This window comes from Oscarella lobularis, chromosome 9 (assembly GCF_947507565.1).
Source record: "Oscarella lobularis chromosome 9, ooOscLobu1.1, whole genome shotgun sequence".
Taxonomy (NCBI): Eukaryota; Metazoa; Porifera; class Homoscleromorpha; order Homosclerophorida; family Oscarellidae; genus Oscarella; species Oscarella lobularis.
Genome location: NC_089183.1, coordinates 2,602,858 through 2,623,130, shown reverse-complemented (window position 1 = coordinate 2,623,130; position 20,273 = coordinate 2,602,858). Strand labels below are relative to the sequence as shown.

The 20,273-nt window shown below is 45.7% G+C and overlaps 4 protein-coding genes across 4 annotated transcripts; all 4 read right to left on the bottom strand.

The window, feature by feature from the left end:
* Positions 1–4,096: 4,096 nt before the first annotated feature.
* Positions 4,097–5,363, bottom strand: LOC136191144 (uncharacterized). The gene is made up of 2 exons (XM_065979442.1): positions 4,657–5,363; positions 4,097–4,602 (listed from the first exon to the last, which is right to left on the bottom strand). The coding sequence occupies exons 1-2, from the start codon at positions 5,339–5,341 to the stop codon at positions 4,241–4,243; spliced, it is 1,047 nt and encodes a 348-aa protein (XP_065835514.1). The 5' UTR covers positions 5,342–5,363; the 3' UTR covers positions 4,097–4,240.
* Positions 5,364–6,412: 1,049 nt separating this feature from the next.
* LOC136191219 (kinesin-like protein KIF3A) lies at positions 6,413–7,524 on the bottom strand. The gene is made up of 2 exons (XM_065979526.1): positions 6,838–7,524; positions 6,413–6,786 (listed from the first exon to the last, which is right to left on the bottom strand). The coding sequence occupies exons 1-2, from the start codon at positions 7,496–7,498 to the stop codon at positions 6,449–6,451; spliced, it is 999 nt and encodes a 332-aa protein (XP_065835598.1). The 5' UTR covers positions 7,499–7,524; the 3' UTR covers positions 6,413–6,448.
* A 1,348-nt stretch (positions 7,525–8,872) lies between these two features.
* Positions 8,873–11,907, bottom strand: LOC136191177 (leucine-rich repeat protein soc-2 homolog). The gene is made up of 3 exons (XM_065979480.1): positions 11,783–11,907; positions 9,042–11,707; positions 8,873–8,979 (listed from the first exon to the last, which is right to left on the bottom strand). Exons 1-3 carry the CDS (start codon positions 11,890–11,892, stop codon positions 8,888–8,890), a joined length of 2,868 nt encoding a protein of 955 aa, XP_065835552.1. The 5' UTR covers positions 11,893–11,907; the 3' UTR covers positions 8,873–8,887.
* A 1,336-nt stretch (positions 11,908–13,243) lies between these two features.
* LOC136191440 (malignant fibrous histiocytoma-amplified sequence 1 homolog) lies at positions 13,244–18,670 on the bottom strand. Its single transcript, XM_065979765.1, has 9 exons — positions 18,663–18,670; positions 18,474–18,594; positions 16,365–17,425; positions 15,964–16,298; positions 14,245–15,786; positions 13,707–14,078; positions 13,552–13,650; positions 13,408–13,497; positions 13,244–13,368 (listed from the first exon to the last, which is right to left on the bottom strand). Exons 1-9 carry the CDS (start codon positions 18,668–18,670, stop codon positions 13,244–13,246), a joined length of 3,753 nt encoding a protein of 1,250 aa, XP_065835837.1.
* Between the last annotated feature and the right edge of the window lie 1,603 nt (positions 18,671–20,273).

The window sequence follows — 20,273 nt, the reverse complement described above, 5'->3', positions numbered from 1 at the left end:
AGCTCCTTCGGGGTGCAGTGCGCGTGCGCGTGCTGCTTCGCGATGGCTGTTTTGCAATCCGTCGTTGGCGCAGCCATCGCGCTTCGCAGCGCCGATTCCTCTCATCGACAGCAGTTACCACGCAAGGCAGACCTGATCGTGCAACTAGAGCTGTCGTTTGACTCCGTTTTGTACCCGCGGAAAAAGGTTATTATTTATTCAGCTACAGCAGAACAGCCACGCAAAGTTCTATGAACATCTCACATGCAGGCATCGCGAGTATAGCATCACACGATCATGATGCTGCTGCTCGATCAGCAGCGCAGAAGTCATCGAGGTTCTCGCCTTTATTTCTTTGTTTCTACAGTAATGACGTTTCCAGCTACTGTACAGCATTTGTACAGTGTATGCGCAACACCGGCCGGTGTCAATCTTTATACCATTGTGATGGATATAGCATCCGTACTGAAAACCCTGCCATCCACGGATTATTCCCGTGAGTCTGTTGCAGCTAACGTCAAATGTACTCAAGTCGACAGTGGGAACGTCAATTAGATCAGAAACGTCTAGCGACGGTAGGGAAGGCAACGGAATGTCTTAATTAAGTCATTCCGAGAGCGTCCAGTGCCATATTGATTAGCCAATAGAATAGTCGATAGCCATCAGTACGTCCTTGACGCTGTAACCCTCCACTGTGAGCGTCTTGACAAATCCGCTCAGCGTATCCATGATAAAGCTAGGATCGGACGCGTCTAGAACGTCAGGTATGGTGGCACCGTTGACCGTGTCGAAGAACGATTTGAAGTACGAGTCGCATGCATTGATTCTCAACGACACTCGAGACGATTTGTCTTCAATCGATTCCACGGTGTCGGCAGCGTCTTCGGTTTTGTTCTTTATTAATTGACGTCACTCTTCGCCTTAGCGGAGCCAGTTTCTTATCTAAATCTCGATCGCGCTTCAACTTGGCACTGCGGGCCTTGTTTTCGAAGTCTTAGTTTCCTTAACCAACCATGCAGCCTGAGAATTAAGAAGTTGGTCTAGCCTTATTATTTGGCGATCTCCAACTAGGATTGCAAAAGAGCGTTCTTTTTGGATAGCGACAAGCTTGCCCACAGTAGAAATAGATGTATGAGAGTTCATGTATTCGTGATTGGATCGTATGTAAGCCAGCGGAGTTGAATGGTCGCGATTTCGCTTGTCTGGCGGCGTCGTAACGCGCGCACTATCTGAATCTTAGCGCGCGAAATTCGAAGACCTTCAAAAGCCACTGTTCCTTGATCTACGCATTGGATGAGAGCGCAGAGACATTAACAAAAGGCGAGAGAGCCAAACAAAGCAAGTAAGCCGCCGGCCGGTTGCATAGGAAAAAAGTTTAGATTCTTTTCTCTTCGTACGCCTCTATTTTACGCTGAAGACACAACCACTTCATCAAGTACGTGCAATGTATTAGTCCTGGATATACCTCAGCATACATGCGCCCGCGGATTGAAGAGAAATCCGTGGTATGCATAGATATGCATACCTGTACAAAACGCATGCGCAGCGACTAAAAAAGTCAAGCCGAATGGAATACGGAACAATAGCGCCTTCGCAATCTCCGCGACGTCGCAGTCTCCGCGATCGAATTCGCTCGTTTCGTCCACTCGTCCAAGTCGTCGCCTTCCTGTCCCTATTCCTCCTCTGCATCCTCAACTCGTTCATCGTCCCCATCGTCCCCGACTACCTTCGCATCAAGAGCACGGAAATTCGACTCGGCGCCCTACTCGCCGCAAATTCCTTCGTAACGATCGTCGTCAATCCCGTCGCGGCCTACGTCACGGATCGCTACGGCTACCAAATCCCCGTCGTGGGCGGTCTTCTCATTTACGCGACCGCTTCCTTCGTATCAGCATTCGCAAAACAAATAGCGTCAAACGACCTAACGAAGACCTACATCGTACTCTTCGTCACGCGCGCCATTCAAGGAGTCGGCGACGCCTTCTCCGTCGTCGCCAGTCTATCGATGATCGCCGTTTGGTACACGCGCCCCGACGAACGCGCTAAGGCGATGGGAAACGCCTTCGCCGCCGCCGGCATCGGTCTCGTGATCGGGTACCCATTTGGGGGCGCCTTTTCAGCGGTACCAGGGGAAATAGACGCCGGATGGAAATGGCCTTTTATCACAACAGGTCTCCTATCTCTGACGACTGCCTTCATTGCTTTACTTATGGGATCGTCTCCCCGGGGGAGGAGAGAACGCGAGGTGAATCATCTGGACCGTCGATGCTTCGTTTACTATGCGATCCCTATGTACTCGTCGGCTTCGTGTCGCTCGTATCGACCTATTCGTCGTTGGCGTTCACCGAGCCCCTGTTGCCCGTGTGGATGAAGGCGACGTTTCGACACCCAACTCCGACTACGTATTCCCTGGGATTGATTCTGCTCGCCGTTAGTCTCGCCTATTCGATTGGATCATTTATCTATGGACGACTTTCCGGGAGACGTTGTTATTGGCTTGACGCTCTACTCTCTCAAATACTCGTTGCAGTGTGTCTCGCGTTGCAGTGTGTCTCGCGCTGCTTCCCCTTGTCGCCTTTCCTCGGTCGCATAATCTTTACTATGCGATTATTCCCTTGTTTTTCTTGGGGTTTTTCTACGCTGTCGTCGATTTGGTTGTGAGTCTTATGCTCAGTGAGGTCGTCGAGAAGCGCTACTCGAACACGTACGGTGGCGTCTATGCGCTTTTCAGTACGGCCTTTGGGGTCGGTTTTGTTATCAGTCCTATTTGCGGTACGGCTGTCGCTAAATATGCCAATTTTAATTGGGCTGCCTGGGGATTAGCTATTACCATTTTTGCGACGTCGTTTGTTCTCGTCTTTCTGAGGGATGTCAAGGGGCGAGGAGAGGAGGGCGCCTCGAGGGATCCGATCGAAGAAACGAAGCTTCTGCTGTCAGGCAGCGGTAGCAATCAATCAATTAGGACGTTCCAACATACCACCCTCTAGGGTGAAAACGAAGTGCCGCAGCACCTATACCAAATTAGCCGCTTTTTACGTGCGAAACAAGAAAGACCTTCATCCGGCGAACTAGATTGTTTAGCTCACCGAATTGATGGCGATCGACTTGCCGTCGGGTTTAGTCAGAGTGACGACGCAAGCGCCGCAGCCGCCCTCTCTGCAGAACGACTTTGTCCAGTCGATAAACATTGTCGACGGTGGCGCATTTTCCACCGTGTAATGAGTACCGTTCCTTCGGCGAAATTGGTGTCGGAGAAGAGGGCTTCGAAGAATGGTGACGATAGTGTTAGCAGCGTCTGATGGACGTGAAATTTCCGCTCCTCCACTATCAACGTTGCGTCGCTGTTCTTCCACGGTTCGGCGATCGTCCATGCTAAGCGCATGCGTGCTACTTCTTTCGCGATAGCATCCGTCGTTGGCGCAGCCATCTGTCTCCGCAGCACCGATTCCTCTCATCGACAGCAGTTTTCCTCGCCAGGAAGACCTGATTGTGCAACTATGATATCGTCTAAAGCTGTCGTTCTTCTCACCATCCTAGCTAGGATTTAATATAGCCGTAAGCACAATGTATTGAATGTGAGCAATTTCCTTTCCAATGAGATGGAGTCCCGAACGAGAGCAGGTAACGTGCTTTTATATTTTTATATCCTCAGAGCGCCCGTGACGACGTCGTGCATGAACAGTACGGTTCACTTGCAGTATAAATCACTGGACTTGTGACTTCACCAAACAGCAATCACTTTTCTACAGAAAAAACGAGTTTAGCTTAGCGCCAGCGTTGGAGTCAGCAGTTTTCAGGTGCTTGCCCCAAAAGGGTCGCGTATCGGTACGTGGCATGCACAGAAGTTTTCATGTGTCGTTCTCTCAAACGAAGACGGTGCTAGAAGAGAAGGGCGCCGTAACCTTACGAATGCAGCATATGCTTTGCTGCCAGCTGCCAGCTAGGATGCCTAGTAGTAGAGGTTCCCTATAGGGACGCCTTGTTTGACGTTCGAGTACGCGAGTCCTGCGAAGCGATGACGTTCCGGACAGTTTGGAATTCCGGTTTATCGGTTGTTGAGACGACTTCTATGGACGTCGTGCCTAAACAGCGCAAGCTCGCGTACGTATACTCTATATGCAAAGAAATCACTTGAATTCAACGAACAGTATCACTTCTCCACAGACAAACAAAAACATGCAACATCACAGTTCAGGGGAAGAAGCTGCAGGAGAATACTTGGGAACGATATGCATGTCTTTTTTCTCTCATCATTTGCGTTTCAGTATTTGTCCATTCCAAGGGCTTCGCTGTACTTTCTAATATTTTCTCCGAGATTTCTCCACATAGTTTCCAACTTTTTCAACTTTCTCTCCCCGACTTTTCCTAGGGTCTTAAGACCCTTGGCTTTTCGCTCCTCTGCCTTTTTCGTAATCCTATCAACATCTTTTGTGTTTGCGCTTTTGCTGCTAATGAGCTTCCAGAAGTCCGCTTGAGCATCGTACTGACCGCTTAGATCCTTAATTTCGTTCGCTGCTATTTCTATCTCTCCGCTTATCTTCTTTATCAATTCTTCCTTTTCTTTAAACTCTGCCTTGAGTTCTCCAGCTATTCTCTCTTCTTCCACTAGGTCCTTCTGGAGGTCTATAAAGTCTGTAGGTAAGATTTTGCACCATCGCTATTTGATAGTTGTTTTACCTTGAACAGTACCATCTGAAGCGTACGCTTTTTTTTCATGGTGCCATTTATACACTGTCAGAAATGGTTTAAACAAAAACATATAGACAGGTGACGATGTTTCCTCGGCCCACTCCGCATTTCGTCTTGAGTGAGTTGTTTCTCTTTCTGCTTGCCTAAGACTTTTTTCCGTTTCTTTAGCACTTCGCTCTGCGATCGAATGTTTTTCTTCAATTGTCTCTTTCATCCGAACTCGGTCTCTTTCTTCTTCTTTTACGTGGCGATGTGTTGAAATTTGATCGGCAAAGGCGATAACTTTCTTGGTTTCATCCAAGTTACGATCCGTTCTTATCTTCGTTTCTTCAATTTTTTCGTTCAACTCGACTGAGAGCTCATCTAAATCGTCGTCGTCGTCGTCGTCACCCTCCCTTATTGTTGGTATTATTTCGTCGACGATGATTGTAACGCATTCTTCTGATTTTTCTGCCGAAGAATAGCATTCGCGGCGAAGGTCTGCCGCTCGTCTTGAAAGTTCCAGGAGAATTTCTCGAAACTTCGACGAAGAACTGAATCTCGAAGCCATCTCCCGGAGCTTTACGTGAACGGTTGCAACCTTTTTTACCGCCTCAACGTTAAAAGCAAGTTTTAACGAATTCTCGGCACTCGTTGTGTCGATTGCTTCAACGACGGTACTCTGATCCGCCATTCCCACCGATCGGATAACTCGCTGACTCGCAACTGATTCGTTGTGCGAATGGAATGGGCGTTTTAGCAAGGCGCGTGTCTTGGAGCGCACGTGCAACAATTCGGAGGAGACGCCGTCCACAGATGCAGATGTCCATGTATAGCCGTGCTTGGAAGTGCGTCCTTTTATGGAAATCCGTTCAAACGCACTGCGAGCATGAGCTGATGTGTCATTCGAATCACGAATTGTGTCAAGCGCGAGTAACGCTGTCTTATCAAATGCATTTATTTGCATCCTAATTCAGCGAGGGCTGCGCTTCTGAGAAAGCTGCCGTTTTTTGGAAATGCCCCTTTACACCCCTTTATATGGAAATGATATGGTCAAACATGCCCGTGTATAAGGCAGAGAACGTCATACCTCTAATGCATGGGCGGATCGAGTTTGTAGCGTGAACCTTGTCGACAGTAACGAGGGAAAAGTTACACGTACTGTATGACTGCCGCCATGCATGGAGTTGAACAGCTGCTGGAACGAGCGTTGACAGGAAGAGAAGACTCTGAGAAAAGGTTCGAAGCAGCTGGGTTTTTTTTCAGTATCGCCGTCTTTGTTGTCATATTTATCTGCAAATTTGGCCTCGGAGAAAGGGTTTTGAAGAAGGCTGACACTTCACAGAGCATGCACATGGTCTGCAGAGCGTACAGCATATTGTCCTCTACTGTATCAACGTGGGCGTGGCGTTGTCCTTCTTCCGAAGTTCGTCAAAGTAGGAGAAATAAACAACCCTCACACTCACGATTCCCAACACGGAGTCGACTCGGTCAGTGCGCGGTGATTGGCACACTGCGCGATGATGATGATGAGGAGATGAGGATGATGAAGATGATACAGTAATGATATATTTTAGCAGGGGAAACCATCCATCACATCGGCTGGTCTTCCTAACCTACTCTAAATAACATTAATTGCTACCTCAATAGGCATACCCTGGCCTGACGACGTCGTGCACAAGTAGTTTCAAGAAATCACTTGATTTGAAACATGTAGCAAGCATCACTTCTTTACAGAAAAACAATATCATGCAACACCGCGGTCTAGGAAAGAAGCCGCCTTTATATTTTCACTTGCTCTTTAGTATCTAGTCATTGCAAGGGCTTCCCTGTACTGGCTAATGTTTCTCTCAAGACGTTTCCACTTCTCTTCCAACGTTTTCAACCTGTGCTCTCTGGCTTTACTAGTGAATTTTAGTGTTGCTGCCCTTTCCAGGCTACTTTTAGCGCCGTATGAGTCTTCCTTTACGAAGTTCCAGAAGTCCGCTTGAGCATTGTACTGACCGCTTAGATCCTTTATTTCGTTCGCGGCAATTTCTATGTCATTGCGTAGCTTCTCTATCAGTCTCTTCTCTTGTTCAAACTCGGCCTTTAATTCTGCAGCTATGCTCTCTTCTTCCGCCAGATCCTTTTGGAGGTCTAAAGTCTGTGGGTAAAATTTTGCAGAATTCCTATTGGATAGTCGCCTACCTTGAGCAGTAGCACCTAAGGCATACGCTTTTTTTTTATGGTGCCATTCATACACTACCAGAAATGGCGTAAATAGAAACCCGTAGACAGTAGATGATGTTGAATCGGCCCATTCTGCCTTCTCTCTTGCTTCGTATCTTTTTCTTTCTACTCTCCTAAGAGTCCTGTCCGTTTCTTTAACGCTTTGGTCTGCTATCCAAAAATCTTTCTCAAGTTTCTTTTTTCTCAAAATTCGCTCTCTGCTTTCCCCATCTATTGATTCCTTGCTGCGTGCTGTTGAAACTCGATCGACGTCATTGCAGAATGTCATGGTTTGATATAAGTTTGCCTCTGCGTTCTTCTTCGTTTCTTCAATTTTTTTGTGCAAGCGTTCTAAGAGCATCAGTATTTCTTTATCATCCTCACCCTTCCTGATTTTTGGTATTAGTTCGTTGAAGATCAAAGCAACGCATTTTTCTGATTTCTCTGCGGAAGAGTAACATTCGTGGCGAAGCAGTGCCGCTTTTCTTGAAAGTTCCAAAAGATTTTCTCGAAACGTCGACGACGAACTGAATCTTGAAGCCATCTCTCGAAGCTTTATGTGAACGGTAGCAATTGCTTTGACCGCCCTAACGTTAAAAGCAAGTTTTAGAGACTGTTCAGCAGTCGTTGTGTCAATCATGTCGAGAACGGTATTCTGACGCGCCATTCCGACCGGCAGAGCGGCAAACTCGCAACTGGTTTGTCGTGCAAATTGAGAGACTCTTTCAAGGCGTGTCCTAGAGCGCGTGGGAAGTCGAAAGTTCGGAGGAGTTGCCGACCAAATATAGCCATGATTGGAAGTACGTAAACAGCTTTCGAAAGTCTACGTTGAATTGAATGGAAGGCAGTAGTCATTTCTCAAAGCTGCAGATGAGTGTGAGATATTTGCGTTAATTGTTGGGTCGATGCAAAAGGCGATCTTCAGCGCTTGCCTCCGTTCAAAAGCGCGGAGTCAATTGACGTGCCATTTGAATCACGAATATACTACGGATCGTTTGTGGCCCTTCATCAAACTGACGCTGTAGTACTAGTCGTCTCTGAAACACGCCCCTTTATATATGGGAAAAACTCAGATTTCTGCCAACAAATGATGACAAGTGCTTCAGTCTTATAAGGCCAGTAGTCCGTCCTTCAACAACTAATTGTGCATTGAACTAACGAACGCAATCGCTCCTCTTCTTTTACACAGCTCCCCATACGTACCGTAAGACCGTCACGTGAGAGCTAGGAATGTCGAGGGAATGTCGCTGAAGGAACTTTGGGAGAGCAAGCGCGGCCACCTCTGCAAATTCTCGTCAGATCGAGCTCAATAACGCTGACGTCGTAAGTCCTGAAGATCTACAGGACGCGTCGAGCAAGACAACTCGACGGTAACTTGAACATTCGTAAGTGCAAGGGAAAATTCCCTATGCACGCACAGAGAAAAGCTAGCCTCTGACCGTATAGACTAACGGGTCAAGGGAGAAGGTCTGGTCACAGATTTTTGCGACGTCGTTTGTTCTCGTCTTTCTGAGGGATGTCAAAGGGCGAGGAGAGGAGGGCGCCTCGAGGAATCCGAGCGAAGAAACGAAGCTTCTGCTGTCAGGCAGCGCAGAATACATAGAACGATTAGTTAGAAGTCCCGTATTTTTGTATGCTATCTCTTGTTTCGTCTCTCAATCGACCGTACGAAGTCAACGCGAAGCTCGACGAGGCGGCGAGGGTCGCACATCGATCGAATAGAGCCCGTTCGAAGGAGTCGGCTGGCAAGGATGGGCTGATCGAGGCGAGTTTCTTCACAATTTCGGTGAGTGACGCGTCGCGGGTACGTGGGCGGAGACGGCTCGCTCGGATCGCGCCGTTTCTCTCGCGTGACCGGTACCTATAGTCCAAGAGACTCGTTTCGTTGCTGCAGACGTGACACCACCGTAAATCGTCAATACGCGAGGTGCAGGCAAGAAGAGAAACAAAAGGAACAGTTGAGACAACAATTAACAACAACAGAAAAAAAAGAAAAAGGAAAAAAATCCGTGTTCCCTAAAGCGCTTTCTCAGGACCATTGTTCCATTCCATGCCACATGACAATCAGACAAAGAACAACAGCCATCATCAGTCCAGCACCACCAACTCGTCGCTCTCCCGCTAGAAACAAAACCACGACATCAGAAACGACAACTATCAATTTACCTAATAGTCTAAGTTACATGTTGTCGGGCACTCTTCAGGAGGACTCGAAGCAGTTTGAGCGAACTGCCTATAGGCGCACGATCCCCCATTCATGCACGACGTCACGACGTTCGCCGTCTCCTCGCCGCTTATCAGCGCCGAACGCGTCGCGCGATAGTACCAGCACAAATCGCCGGCAAAAAAGAGTCGATCGTCGACGGGTCGACGCACGTCGTCGAAATCCTCCCACGACGTGCCGATGGGCCAAACGGGATGGCCCCCGAGTAGAAGCGGATCCTTTCCCGCTGACACCACGTAGACGTTCGACGGCTCCTCGCCGAACATGTTTCGAAACATGATCGTGACGTCTTCGACTGTTTTACTCAGAGGCTGATCTATCAGTCGTTCGGCGTATCGTCCCGTGACGTAGAAGTGAAAGACCGTCTTGTTGGCGTATTCGGGCAAGTGACTCAGAGTCGACGTCATGTCGCGTATCCAATTGTTATCGAGGTCGTGCGTCACGTACGTGTAGTGCTCTTTTGCGAGCGACAGTTTTGTGTCGAAAACGGCGTAGAGGACCGTCGACGTCATCATGTTGAACTCGCTCCAGGCGAGACGTTTCCAAAACGGTAACTGGGGTTTGAAGTCGACCACGCCACGCTGGAGCACGCCGAGACTGAACGTCACTATAGCGTAGTCGCCTTCGTACATCGAACCGGATTCCGTTGTCACCGTCACGCCTGACGACGTATAGGCGATCGACGTCACTTTGGCGTTAAGCACGAGTTTATCCTGTAGATCGCCGGTAAATATCATATCGCTCATGCACTCGGGCAACTTTCGCGAGGGCTTGAGTTCGTTACTGCTGTAGAAGAATTGCAAGGTGCGATCAACTCCGTTTTTACTCAAATCAAGCGTCTTCAGGGCAGCTAGGTTACAAAAACTATTTGGAAGTCGTTGTAGACCACACTCCCACAAGCTGAGTTCTTCCAGGTTCTGTAGTTTAGTCCCTATATCTTCAGGAAGACTTTTCAATTCGCAGTTACCACTCAAATCCAGCTTCTTCAGTGCAGTTAGGCTACTCAAACTATTTGGAAGTTGTTTTAGGTCACACTCTTTCAAGTTGAGTTTTTCCAGGTTCTGTAGTTTAGACCCTATATCTTCAGGAAGACTTTTCAATTCACTGTTTCGACTCAAATCAAGCTTCTTCAAGGCAGTTAAGTTACTCAAACTACTTGGAAGCTGTTGTAGGTCACACCCCTTCAAATTGAGTTTTTCCAGGTTCTGTAGTTTAGACCCTATATCTTCAGGAAGACTTTTCAATTTTCTGTTTCTCCTTAAATTAAGTTTTTTCAGTGCAGTTAGGTTACTCAAACTATTTGGAAGTTGTTTAAGGTCGCACCCCTTCAAGTTGAGTTTTTCCAGGTTCTGTAATTGAGACCCTATATCTTCAGGAAGACTTTTCAATTTACTGTTTCCACTCAAATTAAGTTTCTTCAGTGCAGTTAGGTTACTCAAACTACTTGGAAGTTGTTGTAGATTACACCACCGCAAGTCGAGTTCTTCCAGGTTCTGTAGTTTCGTCCCTATGTCTCCAGGAAGACTTTTTAATTCTCTGTTTCCACTTAAGGCAAGCTTCTTCAGTTCAGTTAGGTTACTGAAACTACTTGGAAGTTGTTTCAGATTACACCACCGCAAGTCGAGTTCTTCCAGGTTCTGTAGTTTTGACCATATATCTTCAGGAAGATCTTTCAATTTACTGTTTCTACACAAATCAAGCTTCTTCAGGGCAGTTAGGTTACTCAAACTAATTGGAAGTTTTTGTAGACCACACCCCCACATTTCCAATACTTCCAGGTGCTCTAGTTTTGACCATATGCCTTCAGGAAGACTTTTCAATTTACTGTTTCCCCTCAGATGAAGCTTCGTCAGTGCAGTTAGGTTACCCAAACCAATTGGAAGTTGTTGTAGACCGCAACACCGCAAGTGGAGTTCTTCCAGGTGCTCTAGTTTTGACCATATATCTTCAGGAAGACTTTTTAATTTAGTGTTGTGACTCAAAGAAAGCTTTTTTAGTGCCTTTAGGTTACCGAAACTGATTGGAATTTTTTGTAGATCACAAAAGCTCATGTAGAGTTCTTCCAGGGACTTTAGTTTTGACCCTATATCTTCAGAAAGACTTTTTAATTCACTTTTGTCACTCAAATCAAGCTTCTTCAGAGCTGTAATTTTTGTGACGCTTTTGGGAAATTTTTTCAAGCTAGACGAAGTCATTGTGAGTTTCTCTAGGTTTTCTAGTTTCGACCACTTCTCTGGAGGCAGACTTTCAAGCTGAAGCGCGGTGCACTTATCGAGTATTGGTTTTCTTATCGTTAGAGAGCGTAGTTCTTTTTGCCTCTCTATTGCTGTTAAAATGTTGTTTTCCTTAACGTTGATCACACATAGTTCTTTGAGACACGAAGGCAGAGGTGGTAGAGAGTGGCACCTACCAAACCTCTGCATTCGTCCTATTTGAGCTCTTGTAATGCCAGTCATACCTGCTAGTGAAATATTTCGTGTAGCGTCACAATCAATACTTATGGCCGATACTTCAGCCAGGCTCGAAACAGCGAACGGTATGCTATCACTTTCTAAAACAGCCTCATAATCGCCCTCTACACAAAGGACTGGATCTTCGTCGTTAGAACAGTCTGAGCAATGCCAGCTAGGAAACAAAAGGGCTGCGTTAAGCCTTCGAACTGCGTATGTCGCGTCGGAATTATACTCAGCACTGACTTACCGATGTTCGCGTTTCATCTGGCCGACAGTTTGTATTCTGTAAACGAAATTTTTGTATCGTACGGTCTCTCCGCGTCTAAGATCACTAAGAGGCTGAACCGAGGTACTCATCGATCGCGATGTGGTAATTTGCCAGGGTAATTTGCATGTGAGAATCAGACCCGTATATGATCTCATATGGTGGAAAGGCCCTTTTCTCTGATGTAACTTTGTACGCTTGCCTTAGTTCGCGGAGAACGTGAAATAGGTGCAACCTGACGCAAGTGACCGTCAAGTTTGATCTATACGCCACACGGAGCTTTTTTCCACAGTAGATATACTTCCGACAATCGCAGATGCACTAGATCTGTCTCTCTTCGGCAGTTGACAGATACAGTCGCCAGTTACAAGAAGCCGCTTTCGTAGGTCTCTCAATGGTGGCAGTAAGCGTGACGTAGTATACGGTATTGTGCCCGTTGACATGTTCAGCATGGTGCATGTTTGATCCTTGTGTTGGAGTAAACCCGTCTAATGATCTTTGTTTGTAGCTTCCAAGGCAACTTATAGTTAGTCGATTGATTAATTAGCTAATATCAGTTGGAGAGTGGGGTATTGCTTTTTATGCCTTGTTTTTAGACATGTATTGGACGTGTACCACTGAATCAGGGTTGACGATCTCACTCCACCGAATTAGATATTGCCGGACATTATGTTCTGGTGGGCATCCGGGTATCCCTTCACAATCTTTCCTGTGGACATCTCCGTCTAGCCATCTCTATTACATCTATGGTCTAGCTAAGCGATCCTTTGGCTTGCGGCATCCTAGACAAGCGCAAACTTTCTACAAGGCAAGTAGGTATATGCATTAGCCTGCCTCGATGCGACCCGTCATACTAGCCCATGGCTCAATTGGTCTTCCTCGATCCTAGCTCCCAACTAACTCGCGTAGCTACGCATGCAACTATCTAACTGAAGAACACCGAAGTTCGATCCCAACCGGTAGTGGAACCTCGCTGTTCCTCTTCTCGCGAGAACGCGCTTTCAAGGAGAGGCTTCACTTTTCTGCTCTAGCATCTACGCGTTACTTCCTCGTACTCGTGGAGGGGCGAAAGAGGTTGTATAGTAGGACCGTAGCGTCGGCGTCTCTTCGAGATGGCGGTCGCCTTCGATCATCGCATCGAGGCCCCGCGCGAGGAACCCGACACGCTGAAGAAATTCTGAAGTCAAATTTACTCTGCGAGCAACGATGACTTTGTCAAGGCCTGACACGCAACTATATACATACCGACGAAGCATCGTCTAGTGCTGTTATTGACCTAATCCTACTGCATGTACTCTCGCTCAAAACGTGCAGGACTTCTAGTTCCATATTATTGCGTGAAGTGACTGACGGCGTACTGCTCGTACGCAAGCAAACCCAGCTACACTAACTTCCATACACTTTACAGACTAAAACAGTTCCATGCTAAAAATGTCATCGATTTTACGTGCACCTAAGCGAAGATCTAGCCATTCGCTCAAAATATTCCATAGCAATATCATTGACGGACACGTTGGCGCCTTCGCAGGCCTCCAACAATTGACCCAAAGTGGCCCTGCTGCCTTTATCTGCACACCACTTTTCAATTATGTACATCAGTTTCTTACTTTTTTGATTGTATTCAGGCGGGATGTCTGACAGTTGGTAGTCTTTAAATCCAAGATGTTTGCCAATCTCTCTCCATCTGTCATTTCCAACTAATGCAATAGCTTCCTTCAAATATAGGCCTTCTTGCCCGTAAAAACGGGTACTCGAAGGAGGAAGACAAGCCCCAATTCCTCCTAATTCCTCCTCATGTTTTCGCCTTTGATCCGTTAGTGCCGCCTCCACACTCTTCGCTTGGCGTTGCCCTAAATTCCCGTTTATGTGACCGGCATTTTTAGCATTCTCAACTGTTCAGACTTACCAACGTGAGAAGACTCTGACCTGATAGGTTCTTCGTTTACAGCGTCCTCCTCCAACTCGTCAAAACAGCGGCTAATTACTTCGCCTAAATAACAGTCTTTCAAAGCGTCAGCAAGAACAGCAAGAACAGCGTTTTCTCCTGATTGCTCCCGCCATTTTTTTATGATTTGATGCACTTGTTTTGCGTCGACTTCGTCTTCTTCCAGGCTAGAACAACTGACGTCGAGGGTAAAAGCAAGGTTCTTGATTTGCCTTATTGTAGAGTAACATCGAATGACTTCCTTTGCCACCGATTTCGCATCTTGTGATGTAACGAGACTGCCATAGGCATTCGGAAATATATCATCCAGTCGTAGCATATATGAATTCAGAGCTGTGGAAGGAATTAATTTATTGCTTAGCTCAATGATCTGTTCATAATACACTACCTCGCGTAATACTCTTGGTGCACGCCTGAAGTTCTCTAGGTTTGGCGGCTACAAGGGTTCTTAGGTTCCAATCTTGTGATGATATTTGGACCCGTTGCTCCTTCATTTTACTGTCGCCGTCAGAGTAGTTGAAGAAAATGCTGTATAAACTCCCGGGAAATGTTCTCAATAGCGTTTGCAGCTGAACAATGCATCTCCAAAACACGTGAAACAGTCGATCTAATGCTTTCTGTGATTTTGGCGTGCGGCATTTGCAGCGGATTGCGGCGTTAGTCGCAAGTTCTTCGCACGTAAATTTAGCCTTAGCTGGACCATACGATAGCGTAAATCCATTATTCCAATGGCGGATTATTTGACTGATTTGGTGACATCGAGCTGAAAATTGTTGAAATATTCCCAGAGGAAGAGCGAAAGCGAACGAATACGAAAGCTGCACTTCAATACAACTTGTAGGGCAATCTGCGGGAAAGCTTTCCATTGCATCAGAAGGACAGTCTTGGCTGAGTAGCCAAGGCACTAACAGGCAAACGTCGGTTCTCTCCAAATGATCAATAATGTCATACGATTGACGATAACCGTGCTCTTTTGGCAATCCCTGCTCGCCTTTTACGTAGGCGAAATCAAACGATAACAACATTGTAACAAAAATGCTGATACTTTCCGCGTCAAGCTTTTGACCTCGTAACAGAGCTTTCAGCAATGGAATTGACAGAGTTGCGTTAGTGGATAGCTCGTTTTTATCTTTTACAAACCGTTCGGGGCTAATTTCTGTTGTTCCGCTCTCGTATGCTACTACGTGGTAATCGTGACGAAAAATTTGCCTCAGCGCATCGACAATTTTTTTGCTCGATCCAAAAACAACATCAGCCAGGCGAGATTGATCAAAATACAATAAAGTTCCAACTTGATGGTAGTACCTTAGAACGATCAGAACTTCATCGTTAGACAAAGTAAACTGATGCCCCAATTTGTATAAACAATCCACTTTCAAAGCAGATAGGCTATTCTGAGAGAGCCTGCATTCTCGTTCAACTCTTTCCTCAAAATTGTACCAAGTTTCGGGAACAATGTCACCAGCACTTGGAAATAGCTTTTCGTTGTCAGTCAGTTCATCGATAAAATCTGTAAACTTTGCAGTCGTTTCCACGTCTTTTGCTGAAGTAAAGACAAGTCTCTTTTCAACGCGTACATTCTGTCTTTTAATGAACGCAGCTTTCTCTTCATCCCACATATGATTTTCTTTTATAATCGCTTCTCGATGTTCTCTGACATTTTTCATTTGGCGGTTGAACTCTTCTTGATACGGTTTAGGATTCCAATCTTTAGGCAGGAGATCAACTTTTGTAAAAACGCAAACGACATAGCAATTCTCCTTCCGCTCGTAGACAACTTGTAGATACTTTCCTATATGCTCATGAAAGCTTTCGTCAGTCAGTTCATAACGCTGAACGTCGACTACAATGACTACCAAGCCATTCTCGCTGACGAACAAATGATTAGTTAAAAGATAGCATCTCTGCCCGCCGCAGTCAATAATTTTGACACGTTTTTTAGCCAATGATAGCTCATATTCTTCCACACCTATTGTCCTGTCTTCGAGACACGTGCAAAATGACGCGTTGCGAAGTATGGTTTGAAATAGGCTTGTTTTCCCTGAACAACTCTCACCCAAAACAACAATTTTTACTCGTCTTGACGAGGTCAGTATTTCGGAGGAAAAATAAGCTCGTATTGCATCTAATCCTTGCTGCCAAACTCCAATCGGTGGAAAAGTTATCGGATTACCTGAAAAAACTAAATTTTGTAATTGTCCAATTGATGAAGGCAAACGTGTCAGTCGGCAATTAGCCACATTCAGTTCTTTCAGAAATCCCAACTTCAATGGCAATTCTTCTAGACTGCAATTCCGCATATCGAGTTCTTTTAGGTGCTCTAGCTTTTCCAACATATCTTCAGGAAGGCTTTTCAATTCAATGTTTTCACGCAAATAAAGCGTCTTCAGGGCAGTTAGGCTACTAAAACTATTTGGAAGTTGTTGTAGATCACACCCCCACAAGATGAGTTCTTCCAGGTTCAATAGTTTCGATCCGGTATCTTCAGGAAAACGTTTCAAATCTGTGTTTTTACTCAATTTAAGCTTCTTCAGTGCAGTGAGGCTACTAAAACTATTTGGAAGTTGTTGTAGACCACACTCCGACAAGTTGAGTTCTTCCAGGTTCTGTAGTTTAGACCCTATATGTTCAGGAAGAATTTTCAATTCACTGTTTCCACTCAAATTAAGCTTCTTCAGTGAAGTTAGTTCACTCAAACTATTTGGAAGTTGTTGTAGACCACACCCCCACATGTTGAGTTCTTCCAGGCTCTGTAGTTTAGACCCTATATCTTCAGGAAGACTTTTCAATTCACTGTTTCCACCCAAATTGAGCTTCTTCAAGGCAGTTGGGTTACTCAAACTAATCGGAAGTTGTTTTAGACCACACCACCGCAAGTCGAGTTCTTCCACGTGCTCTAGTTTTGATCTTATATCTTCAGGAAGACTTTTCAATATACTGTTTCCCCTCAGATGAAGCTTTTTCAGTGCAATTAGGTTACTCAAACTATTTGGAAGTTGTTGTAGACCACACCACCGCAAGTCGAGTTCTTCCAGGTGCACTAGTTTTGAGCTTATATCTTCAGGAAGATTTTTCAATTCCCTGTTTTCACTCAAATCAAGCTTCTTCAGTGCAGTTAGGTTACTCAAACTATTAGGAAGTTGTTGTAGACCACACCACCGCAAGTGGAGTTCTTGCAGGTTCTGTAGTTTTGACCCTATATCTTCAGGAAGGCTTTTCAATTCACTGTTTCCACTCAAATCAAGCTTCTTCAGTGCTGTTAGGTTACTCAAACTTTTTGGAAGTTGTTGTAGACCACACCCCCACAAGTGGAGTTCTTCCAGGTTCTGTAGTTTCCACCCTATACCTTCAGGAAGACTTTTCAATTCACTGTTTCCACTCAAATTAAGCTTCTTCAATGCAGTTAGGTTACTCAAACTATTTGGAAGTTGTTGCAGACCGCACCCCCACAAGTTGAGTTCTTCCAGGTTCTGTAGTTTTGACCCTATCTCTTCAGGAAGACTTTTCAAATTCCAGTTTTCACTCAAATCAAGCTTCTTTAGTGCAGTCTCGTTACCCAAACTAATTGGAAGTTCTTGTAGATCACAACAGCTCATGTCGAGTTCTTCCAGGTTCTTTAGTTTTGACCCTATATCTTCAGGAAGACTTTTTAATTCACTTTTGTCACTCAAATCAAGCTTCTTTAGAGCCGTTATTTTTGAGAAGCTTTTGGGAAATTTTTTCAAGCTAGAGGAAGTTATAGTGAGTTTGTCTAGGTTCTCTAGTTTCGACCACTTCTCTAGAGGCAGACTCTCAAGCTGAAGCGCGGTGCACTTATCGAGTATGGGTATTCTGATCGTTAGAGAGCGTAGTTCTTTTTGTCTCTCTACTGCCGTTAAAATGCTGTTTTCGTTAACGTTGATCACACATAGTTCTTTGAGACACGAAGGCAGAGGTGGTAGAGAGTAGCACAGCCCGGACCTCTGCATTCGACCTATTTGAGCTCTTGTAATTCCACTCATACTTTCCAGTGAAATATTTCGTGCAGCGTCACAATCAATACTTATGGCCGATACTTCAGTCAGGCTCGAAAGAGCGAACGGTAGGCTATCACTTTCTAAAACAGCCTCATAATCGCCCTCTACACAAAGGACTGCATCTTCATCGCTAGAACAGTCTTTGCAATGCCAGCTAGGAAACAAAAGGGCTTGGTTAAGCCTTCGAACTGCGTATGTCGCGTCGGAATTCAGACTCAGCACTGACTTACCGATCTTCGCGTTTCATTTGGCCGACAGTTTGTATTCTGTAAACGAAATTTTTGTATCGTACGTTCTCTCCGCGTCTAAGAGCACTAAGATGCTGAACCGAGGCACTCATCGTCGATCGCGAAGTCGAGTCGTAATTTGCATGTGAGACCCGTATATGCTGGAAAGGTCCTGTTCTCTGAATGTAAATTTGTACGCTTGCCTTAGTTCCCGGAGAACGTGAAATAGGTGCAAACTGACGCAAGTGACCATCAAGTTTGAGCTATACGCCACACGGAGCTTTTTTCCACAGTATACAGTACTTCCGGCAATCACAGATACACTATAGCTCTGTCTATCTTCAACATTTGACAATTCATCTGTCTCTTTTATAGGAGTTAGAGTCTTTTAGCATTCGAATGGTATTGTAGCTTGCTACAATTGTAGTACTGATCCTAATTAATTTTATTTTTAGCTCTCTGCAATACACCTATACAGGCTATACTACGACGGTCGCGCCATCCAATTCACCTGCAAACGCGACGGTAATTCCTTCAACGTCATCAACCTCAAATCTAACTACGACGGTCGCGCCATCTACCTTGACGTCTGGAAATTGGAAGACTCTGCGTTGGATACGTGGGTTTGGGGGTGGGTTTGGGGGTTGGAGTGCCGGTGCTATAAAAAACAAAACTTTGTCATTTGAGATATACTTTTTATTTGATTATTAAGGCTGATGAAAGCGCATGCAAAAGACCAAAATTGAAAACGAGTGCAAATTCGTCTGACACTGTGTGATTTACCACTGTGGTTACTTACTCCTTGGCACACAATTATGCAGCAATAAGAGCAACACTTTGGACGCGATGGCGGTTTCTAGGTTTTTCTAGGGTATGAAATTACGATCATTCTCGAAAAAAACGCTCTGTTTATCTAGCGTCTTGATTCCAGGAGCGAGCGCCTTCACTCAATTCATTTCCCCCTTCTTGATCGCCCAAGCCCAAACGAAGTCGTCGGCCATGGAACGAAGTTTAGGAGCTCCCGTATGTGCAATTGTCATGGCGAACCGACTCAAGCTCTTTCTCCTTTCAACGCTCAAGGTGACGCCTTTCTCGGCGCCATTTCCGCTTCATTGGGCTACCTGCCTCTAGGCGCGTAGCTGCCTTCTGACCGGGGACCCCGACGAGGAATCTCACTGGGTGAAACTGGTACAAAAGCGTTCGCCTTTTGATTTTCGTTCGCCCAAGGTTACTTTTTTTCACTAGGTAGACGCTCGCGCACTAGAGAGCTGCCGTTTTCGAAGATGAAGACTTCAGAAAGGCAATCGCGACACGAGACCTTCAGGAACCGATCGAATTCAAATGGCGTCTTTCCGCAACAAAGAAAAAGTGCTTCTTCTCGTTTCAAAGCCGACGCGGTCCACGTGGTCTGCCTAAGAGATAGCGCAGACGAAGATCAAGTAATTATTTCCGAGGTTTTCCTTTGGGGGCCCCCCCGGCGGAGTAGGCGTACACTTAGGGGTCGGGGCTCTCTGCTACGTACACGATGCGGATTGCCTGTCGTGCCACTACCGACGCTCTTGAGCTTAGACAATTTCGAATCGAATCTAAACATTTAGTGGGTTGGGGTTCAAGAGTGAGGGCTGGTGTCATGGCAGCGCATGATGCGTCACATGTGTATGTGGCAGTGAGCGTAGCGGGGACGACACGCATTCGTTGTATAGATTTTGGATTCGTCACGTGCTCGGTTCTGCATATCTCTGGCGACTGCGTTAGTGTGCATGGGCCTCTGCATTAGGTCTTAGGGCGGCTGTCAGTAGGTAGGGCGGTTAGAGGTTAGTATAGGTTATAGCTCCTTATCCCTAAACGTGCTTAGCTGGCAGCCGCCACCCCGTTTAGACCATGTCAATGGATTATTGACGTAATTTTGGTTTAAATAGATGCCTATTTTAGGTCAATGGACTTTCAGCTAATTTAGGCTGATTATGTAGACGCCCATTGTCTACTAGCTAATGGACTTGCAACAACTAGATTTTCTTAGGCCTGTCGACAATTCACCTGTCTCTTTTAGGAGTTAGAGTCTTTTAGAATTCGAAATGGGTGTGTGTAGCTGGCTAGTACTGATCCTAATTAATTTTAGTTTTAACTATCTGCAATAGTGTTCCCTGTATCCTATACGGCGTTTAAATTGTTTGTCATGGCGAAGCATCACTCGAGGTTTCAGGAAGCACTCCACCTCTCATATCTCAGCAACGAGTGTACCTTCCTAGACTATTGCTATTCGATATCTACTTTGAATTCCCGAT